This window comes from Dendrobium catenatum, unplaced genomic scaffold (assembly GCF_001605985.2).
Source record: "Dendrobium catenatum unplaced genomic scaffold, ASM160598v2 original_scaffold_161204, whole genome shotgun sequence".
Lineage (NCBI taxonomy): Eukaryota > Viridiplantae > Streptophyta > Magnoliopsida > Asparagales > Orchidaceae > Dendrobium > Dendrobium catenatum.
Window position 1 is genome coordinate 490,230 of NW_021479630.1, and position 10,702 is coordinate 500,931.

General features: G+C 36.0%; 1 protein-coding gene across 1 annotated transcript; it reads left to right on the forward strand.

Moving 5' to 3' along the window:
* The first annotated feature begins 464 nt into the window (after positions 1-464).
* LOC110092970 (RING-H2 finger protein ATL2-like) lies at positions 465-1,031 on the forward strand. The gene has a single exon (XM_020817692.2). It carries the CDS (start codon positions 465-467, stop codon positions 1,029-1,031), a length of 567 nt encoding a protein of 188 aa, XP_020673351.1.
* The last annotated feature ends 9,671 nt before the right edge of the window (positions 1,032-10,702 follow it).

Sequence of the window (10,702 nt, forward strand, 5' to 3'; positions counted from 1 at the left end):
AAAAAGCACAAATGCCTCCACAGTCTTTAACATCACAATCTCAACAATGTTTTAGTTAGAAGACAAACAACTGAACAGTCACTTAAGTGAATATGACAAAGGACAAAGATTACTAAAAAAAGGAAAAAAATTCTATGGAGCCCGCTCATCTCGGCTCAGAACAGGAAAACCTTTTCTTCTTTCTCAAGCCAAAAGCAGAAATGCCCACCTTTGATCGCGCAATTCAGCAGAATTAAAACCCAAAGCCAAAGCTGTAGACCTCTGGTCTTATTCGCCTCCAAAACCTCCTTTTTTGAATCCCAATTTGAACCCTCCCTAATGTCCTCATTCATGGCCGCCAGGAGCCTATATATAACGACTTCGCTCTTTCCCAACCCAAAGAAACCAGCTTTCTTCACCAAAGAGAAGAATTGAGATCATTCCGCCATCACTCATAACTCAACCGTCTAGCTTTGAGCTCGGCCATGTCGACATCAGCGCCGCCAGAAGCCGGAGACGCCATCCCCGGTCTCTCCATGTCCGTCACCGGCAAGGTCATGTTGTCCGGCGTCATCGTCTTCTTTTTCCTCTTCGTCTTCCTCCTCATTCTCTTCCTTCGCGCTAACCGTTACTTGGGTGCTAACCCCATCCTCGCGAGTTCCCCAGCCCGCTTCCTATTCCCCTCCCCCGTCACCGTCGGCTCAGCGTTGCCCCGCCGTGCGATCGATTCCGCCATGCTCAGCTCGCTCCCAGTCACCGTCTTCAACTCCGCAGCATTCAAGGACGGCATGGAGTGCGCCGTCTGCCTCACTGAGCTTGCTGACGGCGACGCCACTAGGTTTCTTCCTGGTTGCCGCCATGTCTTCCATCTCAAGTGCATCGACATGTGGTTCGCCGCCAACTCCACCTGTCCAATCTGCCGGAGCTCCATCAAGCCGGCGGCCGTCGAATCGAAAATTACGATCTTAACCGACTCGGAGCAGAGTTCCATTATAAATATTAGGGCTTCACCGCACGAGATAGTTATGCCGATGGATGGTTCAGGAGAATGAAGCTCGAGCTCCGTCTGCTCTGTTACGAGGAAGCCCAGTCGAATCATGTCCATCGACATACCGAGAATTGCATTAGAAAGCTCCGATTTTGCATTGCATTCGAGTAGGATTTTTCGGCTGTGGAGGTAAAGTCGTCAAATTTGAGGTCGCTGAGAAGCATGTTGAGCATGGGAAGCAGGTTCAGCTCTGATTCTAGCTCTAGAGGATAGGATATTGAGCAGGGAGCGGCGTCAGCGGTGTCGGCAGCCGGAGTTGGACCAGATGGAGAGGTTAGCACATCAAACAAGAATTCTGCAAGAGATTTGAGTTCGGTCGAAGAGGTATTTTTTTATGGAAGGGGTAAAGGCGATTGTTTTGATGTAATGGTAAGGGAGGAGCTAAATATTTTTATAAATTAAAAAAACCATTAAATTTATTTTTATATAAGTGCAATATAAATTTAACTAATTCTCTCTAAAACACCTGAGAAAATAAAAGTAATTTTTTTTAATATTGATATATCTTTAGACGCAACTATTGAAATTTCATTAAAAATTTTAAAGTTAAGCGTGCTCGGATATGAGTACTTCTAAGATGAGTGACCTCTTAGAAAATTTCACCAATGATATAAAACTGTAAGGTCATTAGGTTAAAATGAACAATATCTCAACAGAAAGTTAAGTGTGGTTGCATGGAGAGATTATTACGTGCAGAGTTCGAATCCAGAGGACTATTCAGTTTTGTGTTTGTGAACAGTAAAAGCACAATAAAAGCGCAGTGGTGAACAGTAATTGTACTTTAGTTGTTCACTCTCACACAACTAAATGGTTCTTCGGGTCCGGACTCCGCACATAATAATTTATCTCTTGTATGTGAACACTTCTAGGATGATGCGTATTCCTCGGAAAGTACATCAACGAGGCCAATATTGTGTGCACATTGAGAAAAATTATTTTGAGCGGACACTGACGTCTAAGGACCAATACAAATGCACCACGCTATTCTTTTGCTGTACCACGGCTCGGTACTCTGTACCAATAGGTACCACTCAGTACCGTGGCGTCCAGCATCCACAGAATAATTTCTCGCACATTGATGGAAAGGTCACATAAATTTTGAGAAAGATAATATTATTTTTAAGTGTTTTAACAATATAAGTTTATATTTACTTTAAGGATAAGATCCAAAAGAAACTGCCGCTGGTCATTTCAGCAGTTGCATCGTTTTCACTCTGATCTCCATATTTTGATAAGGATTGACAACTAAGGTTATTCTTAGGTGAAATATTTCAATCAATCATCTCTCTCATTTTGGACGATTAGAATTTAAAATTTAAAACCACTTAGATTTTTTTTTTTTTTTAAATCAGTCAGATCTTCGGTTGATTAAGGAATTCTTTATTTCTTTTCTCTGTTTTATTTTCAAATTATTATGATATTTTTAATGAGCTTATATCTTTTTTCATTATTTTTCCTAAATTTTTATGTTTGTTCGCTACAATGTTGGATTCATCTAAAAATAAATTTAAAATTTTAATAATCCAAGGCACAAAACTTGTGAGGAAAGATAAAAGGAAGTGAAAATGAGAAATAATTTATAGTTCAAAATTTGAATCTTTGTTTGTTGTTGAAAAAAATTATGTTAAGATATTCTGATATGGGCTTAAAAGATTTGAATTTGCAATAAAGTTATTATAATCTTTGGATATTATATATAGAACTGATATATCATTAAAAAATTATGTTGATCAGATACGAATCTCGAAACAAAATCAAGATTAGAAACTTCAAAAATTAAATTGGAGACTATTTGAACTCCGATTTAAGCAAACTTTTAGTCGAACTGAACGCCTCGGAAATACGAACCCAATGACATCAAATTCGATTCAATCCAATCTCATACGAGTCCAAATCAAAGACTCGAAGCACATTTGGAAGGTTCAAATCATAATTTGGATTATCAAATAGTTTCCAAACATGACATGCTTATAGTTAAATCGAACGGCTCAATGAGACGAATCCAACGAGCCCAAGATTGTAAAATTCTGATATCATTAAGACATTCAAATGCCTAATAAACGGTTCACGATCAAAGGTTTCAACATCGGCCGTCCTTTCATAAAACTCCCAATTTACCCTGGAGAAGAGAAGGCCCAAGCAAGAAGATGAAAAGAAGGCCCAAGCAAGGAAGAGAAGAAAGAGACTCCTCCTCGACCACTATGAGACTTTCACCTGGCAGACTACCGATGTCTGAATTCTGCCTAGCGCCGACTAACGTCAGACTTTTACTCGACGTTGGACCTTTGCTCGTCGTCGGATTTCTACCTGACGTCAGACTTCTACCCAACGATGAACTTCTGCCCGTCGTTGGATTTTCGTCGGACTTCTATCCGACGCCAGACTTTGGTCCATCGCTAGACTTATACCTAACGCCAGACTTATGTCCATCGCCGGACATTTGTCGAACTTATATCTGACAATGGACTTCTCCCTGACGTCGTTTTTCCGACCTCCGTCATTAGACAACGGTCTTTATGATCTCCGTCACCCGCCAACTACGATCTTTCCGACTTACGTTGTCCATCGACTACAATCCTTCTGACCAAAAAAATACATAAAGAGTGATTCTTTGTATTCCTGTCATGTAACATACTCTATATGATGTACATTAAGCTAAGGCTTTCCCCAAGGAAGGGCCTCATTTGTAATCAACTACAAATACTAGTGGATTCATTCAAAATGGGCTAGACCTTGTAGTTTTTTTTTTTTTTCCTTTTTAGGGGCTTTGCAAGTAAAAATCTTGGTATCTATTATAAATGATGCACCCTCTTTTTTCATCTGTGTGCGTGCTGGATCTTCATACGAAGCTGAGACGTTAAACTTTATATTTCTCTACAGCCGCGAATACTCCAGGAAGCAACAAGAACAAATCTCAACGCAAATAAAAAAAACTGTAGGCTTCGTTTGGGGCAGCTTTTTCCTTGATTTCTAAAACAATTTTCTAGTACAGAAGTTTTTAATGCAAAAAAAGCTTAGAAAGTCATCTCAAACTAAGGCTTCGTTTGGGACGACTGTCTTAATATTTCATAAAGAAGCTTTATAGTACCAAAATAAAAAATTTTATACTAAAAAAAATTGCTTTAAGAAGCAGAAAAAAATCGTTCCAAACGAAGCCTAAATGTTAATACAAAATGCAATCACACAATGAGTCCCACAGACCCATGAGATTATTCAAACTAATCCTTAAAAAAAAAAAACAGCACAAACTCACAATTTATCAAAACTAACTGCACGACTCTTAAAGCGCTGGCAAGATAGAATAGCATAACGAAAGAAGTCAATATCATGGCTAAAAATAAAATACTACTATGGTGGCTTCTCCAAGATATGCCATTAAGCATTAATTTGGTAACAAGATTTGGTGTCATGATTTATTCCAGATTATAATCAAAACATCTTAGTGGAAACTTTCCTAATTTCTTTTAAATATCTACTAAGTTGAAAAAAAAAATTTTACTTGGATTTTATTTGTAAAACTTTTTTAATTTTTTATAAAGCAATTTTTTAGTATGAAAAATTTTTTGAATAAAAATCTTTTATACTAAAACACTTTTTTAAAAAACAGTTAAAAAACTGCCCCAAACAAATCTTTATTGTGCACTTCATGGTTCATTTAAGTCTTCATAGTGGTGGAGTTTAGGGTAAGTCTAGTGAGAACAGTAGGAGCTATGGTAAGTCTCTGTTCTTGTGCCAACTAGATGGTAGTCAGAAAAAAAAAATTAAAAAATAATAAAAAAATAATAAAAAAAAATAAAAAAAGTAATATTTCTCCTAATAGTATTAATTATGTATATTATAATTATATATATATTATATATATATAAGAGGCAAGCAAATCAACTCCTAATGAATATGAGTATGAAGTAGATTAATTGGGTTGCCGTATGAGGCACACAATTGAGCGAATAATTGATGATTTTAGGCTTCTTATAATTTTTTAGAATCCTCTTCTCTTTATTATATTTCTTGATTGACGTAAATGCTTATCATCGTCAAGAAAATAATTCATTTTATCAATTTATGGAGAAATAAATCCATTCACTCAAATCACTAAAAACTAAAATGAAATTTGAGTTACTTACACTAATTAGAAGAAATCTCCGAAACAAAAATCGACATACTATAATATGCCAATACTCTTTTGCTATTCTCCCTCATCACTTTTTCCTCTCCTCTCCCTCCTCTCTTCTTTGCGGCAAGCCTCGGCAAATGAGTCGGTGGGAGAGGTGGTAAGAATATTTATATAAAATATATTAAAAAATATTTTTAGTGCCTAGCACGAGTACTAAGACTCAACACTACAGTACTGCATGTCTGAAATTAAGAATTACTGTAGAACAAAGAACAAACACGCAACTCATTTCTGACGCTGCTGTGCTTTCCAACTAATGCACAGTGCTTGAAAGCATAGAGCCGCCAGCACTCCAGATTCAATACCGAAATTTATTTATTTTAAACATTTTTAATACTTTCGATGTTATTACAACCTCTCTAACATAGATGATTAAAGATATACTAAAATATAAAATCATTTAAATTATATAGATCATATTAAGATTCTCTCTCAAATTGAAAGCCAGTGATAATTCCACAATTAGGGGGAATTGGATTATTCAATATTAGTACATATTCATTTCGTCATTGTTTTACATCTATAAGATTAATTGATAAATAAGCAGTGATGAGAATGATTATTGACTAAGAGCTTGAGATTATGATGAAGATAAAATCATCCATATATAAATTTGGATGCTAAGTAATGACATCCATACAACTGAAGCACATTGCATTGATGACCCTATTAAAAATAATTAAAAAAACAAAAGTAGAAGCACTAATTCCACTTTAAAAAGTAAGGGTGATGATGTGTGATACAAAGAAATCTCTTTAAGATATTGACTAATATGATGACTACTGAAACCATTAGCCACTTATAATCAACGGAACTAAATTTATTAATTAACTAAGGGTGTAAATTTCGAGTACACGTGGTCGTTTGGTTCGAATCAGAAACTAATCATGCACTATTCAGGTCAACCCGAACCATGCAAACGGTTCAGTTTTTCAGATCGAACCGACTCGCTTTAGGTCCTGGTCAACCCGACCGACCCGAATAAGCCTCGGTCGGACGAAAAACTGCATAGTTTTCGGGTCAAACTGGGTCAAATCACTTTTTGGGTAAAACGGGTCAATCTCGAGTTGCCGGGTCAAAAATGGATTTTCGGGTAAAAAATGAGTTATTTTCGGGTCAATTTGGGTCAACGGGTCAACCCGAACCGACCCGATTTTTTATAAGGTCGATATTGTTGAAACACAAACCCAACCAATTTCGGGTTCGGTGTCAACCCAAACCCAAAATTTGGATCGGAGTTTGGTCGTGGTCAATATTGACACCCCTATATTAACTAATGAAAAATTTTGTATTAGAATGTTCATTAATAATTAATTATGATGGAATTAAAAATTTTTGAATTATTTTGATTGTATTGCCTTAACTAATAAATAAATAAAGTTATAAATTAATCATAAGAAAATAATAATCTGAGAATTTGATGACGGCCATCACAAAATTAGCTTGATCGGGCACGGAATATCTCGAGCGAAACTAGTTGGAATTCAAAATTTAGATTCCGAGAGCACCCAACTCCGATTTCTAGCAAGCTTAGATCGAAAGTCTTGTAGCGTTCGGAAATACAATAAACGACACCAAATATTCGACATCGAGCAATGGTCGAATACATGACCCGAATGCTTGAGTGTTCAAACCGCAATTGATTACAAATCGGAGCTCCCGTATTTTGACGAACTTATACTACCGTAAGGGCTCGACGAGACGAATCCAACGAGCCCTAAGAATCACAGAATTCCAACATCACTAGGCCTTCAAATGTCCAATGAACTGGTGCACGAATCGTGGATTCAATATTCGGTCTCCATTTGACCACTCCCTATTCGCCCCTTATTCACGCCGTATGTTACGGGCCTGTCCACTCCATGGAAAATCTATAAATTAGATGGCCTCATTTCTCACAAGGGGATCCAAGCAAGAGAGAGAGAGAGGAAGAGAAAGAAGGAGTTCCTCCTTCGACATGCCCCGACACCGCCGGAACCACCCAGTAACCCTGCCGGACCACCGCCAGACCCACCGCATGGAATCTCGTCGGACCCGTTTCGGACCACGCAGTAACCTCGCCGACCACCCTTAAGGCCCGTACGTTCATCCCGACGTCTCCTGTCAAACCGGAGTCTTGTTCAGGCCCGACATCAGTCCCTACTATCTGCCAATAGACGCGTCGTTCTTGTTCAAGGCCTGACAATCAGTCTCTACTTGCCTCCAAAGACCTAATCTGATTCAAGGCGAACGTAAGTCCCGACGTCCTGCTTGAAGACCCGGCGTCCTGCTGAAACTGAATTTCCTGCTTAAGACCTGACATCCTACTCCAAGGCCGACTCAACATCGATCTTCCAAGTGACACTGGACTAACACCTGACTCGCTTATCTTCCTACCGCCTACGTCCTTCTGACCACGCGCGCCTAATACGGTTAGTCGATCCATCAACAGACAACAGGTCTCGTGATCCGGACTACGTCTCCTGCCAACTACTGTCTTCAGTCATAAAAAACCTTGTATATTGTAACTCTTACATTAATCAATCTATTATGATGTACGTTTGCTACATCATCCAATGCCTCTCCTAAGAAGGGCGCTCTTTGTAATCGATACAATACTAGTGTATTCATTCAAACCGTGGCCAGCCCCCATGCTGTTTTCCCCCTTTTTAAAGGGTTTCCACGTAAACTTTGGTGCTCTTAATGAACCTACACCTTCACTTAATATGATTGTGTGTGGATCTCTACAACAGCTTAACTTTAAACTTACTATATTTCTCTACGCCTGTGAATATCCAGGACGCATACAAGAATATTGTGACAAAAATTTCCTTAATTATTATGAAATTCACATAGTGCTTTTAGTTAAAATCTGTGCAATAAAAAAGATCAAAAAACACGATCCTAATAAATTAATCTGCCATAGAATGAAAAGCAATAGAAAAAATGCAAAGACAGCAGACCTCAATTAGATCTGTTAGTTGACAAACATAAATTGTAGCTTTCTATGTGAAAAGGAAGAACAAAAAGCAATACTAAAAGCATGCGTAGTTCTTCCAGCACTACTCAGTTTTTTTTTTTTTTTTAAATTTGACAACTTTAGATATTATTTAATTTGAGGATTGCAGGGCTAGAAATTTGAGTAGTAGGAATTAATATTTCAACTTAGCAGTGCAATAATGATTGAAGGGAAAATTTTTAACTAGGTTATAAAATTAAAATGTAAGTAAGTATTTGAAAAAAATAAATTTAAAAAATAGCAATCACCCATCAAACGGGCGACTTATGCTGACTCAGACTTGCTGAGTCATGTTCCAGTCGCCGAAATGACATGCGACTTATTTAAGAAAAAAAAATTACTATTGTAAGTTGCCCGTTAAACGGGCGACTTGCTACAGTAAATTCTGAAAAATAATTTAAAAATAAAATAAGTGAAAAATATATTAAATAAATATACTAGAAAAATAATTAAAGATAAAGACAAAAAAATGTAAAATTATGTTATTTACTTTCGAAGCTTGTGTTTAAGGAAAAACTTTGAATCATTATTTTTTTGTCACTTTACTTTTTGGTATAACGCCTATCCATTAAAAATACAAATTACAATTTTAATACTGTCAAAATAAATAAAATTATCAAAAGTTTGATGAATATATATTTTAAAATATTTACTTCTATTAAAATATAGAAATTATAGTTTACATTAACATTATATTTTTTTTTTTTGTTTTTCCTCTATTTTTTTATTTTTAATTATTTTTAAAGTATATTTATTTAATATATTTTTCACTTAATTTATTTTTAAATTATTTTTCAGAATTTACTGTATCAAGTCGCCCGTTTAACGGGCAACTTACGATAGTAACATTTTTTTAAATAAGTCGTATGTTAGTTCGGCGATTGAGACATGACTCGGCAAGTCTGAGTAAGCATAAGTCGCCCGTTTGATGGGCGACTTTGCCTGTTCTTAAATTTATTTATTTCGATACTTAATTACATTATTAAAATTTTAATAATACCTAGTTTAAAAATTTGTCCAAAGATTTAGCACAAACATATAAAAATGATAGTTCTAGAGAATTTTTTATGTGGAAAACCGGAAAGAGAAAAACCACAAAATTTGCCCTATTTGTAAAATTCACTATGTAACAAGTGATAAAAAATTTCTATTTTATCCACTGTCGAATGAGAGGAAGAGTATAAAGATCAAATATTTTATACTTAATAACATGGCTTAACTTTCCCAAGAGAAAATTTAGAAACTCGGTGTCCATACTTGGATAAATATGCCTAATCATATGGTCAAATCTTGTTGTTATTCTGGAGATGATGATTTCTGATGTTGATCGCGGTGATGATGGGGGAAATAACTGGTGGTTGGCCGCGAATACGATGGCTAGAAAATGCTATAGAGCTTTCTCTTGCTCTCCCTTCTCTCCCACCCCTCTTAGGTGTAGAATGAGGGTCTATTTATAAGTTTTTAAAAGTGATAGTCTCCATAAATATGGAGAAAATCAAAGGTAAATTAGAAGTGCTCCATCCAACGGTCCATATTGATTTCTTTGATCTCAAAGCTTCCATCAAGTATTAAAGTGACTTAATGATGTCAAAATTAAGTCATCTTGGGCTCGTTGGATTGGTCTAGTTGAGCCGCTCGATTCGACTATAAATATGCCATATTTGAAAATCATTTACTTAATAAATTAATGATTTTATTCTTCCAAATATGTTTGAGCTCCTTCATTCAAGCTCATTTGGCCTAGGATTGGATGGATTTTAGTGTCATCGTATTTGTCTTGTTGAAACATTCAATATATCTAGAAGTTTGCTAAGATCAGATTTTGGCTGATCGTAAATTGAATTATGAAGGTTTCTAATTCAAATATATCTCGAGATTTATATCATATCAATGTGATTTTTGATGACGTATTAGAGATGACATTAAAAACTTTTAAATTTGTATTGTGATCATAGCAGTTTATAAAGTTATATATAAACAATAATTTAACATAAATTTTTGTTCTATCAAGTATTTTTTTCTTGGCTAAATAAATGCACAAATTCGATCCATTAAAATTCTAAAACTTATTTTCACGATTAAAATAGTGCTTGATCTAAACTGACCCAAAATCTTCTCATACAATTTGTTTATTTTTTTCCAAGAAGCTAACGTTATCACACTTTTTGGGCGAATTATTACGTCCGGTGACCAGATGCGCCACGTCACCCAAATACATTGAGACCCGGTGTATTTTGATGACCTGACGCATCTAGATTAGAGTCCGGACGTATCCGGACACCGGACGTAATAATTTGCCCAACCATTGCCAGCAGGATCAACACAGGAGATGAAAAGAAAATGAAAGTATCAATTTTAAGTTTGAACTCTACCGTCATATTTCGTTGCTTACGACAATTAAATTCTTCTTTTGATTTGATCTCCACAAACTTCTTCTGACTTCCATTCTTTTTTAATTTTATTTTTGACAAAATTTTAATATAAACAAATTTCTAGCCATTGA

Bases quoted from the DNA above. Each gene is read 5' to 3' on its own strand.
- LOC110092970 (XM_020817692.2), top strand. From the start codon at position 465: ATGTCGACATCAGCGCCGCCAGAAGCCGGAGACGCCATCCCCGGTCTC.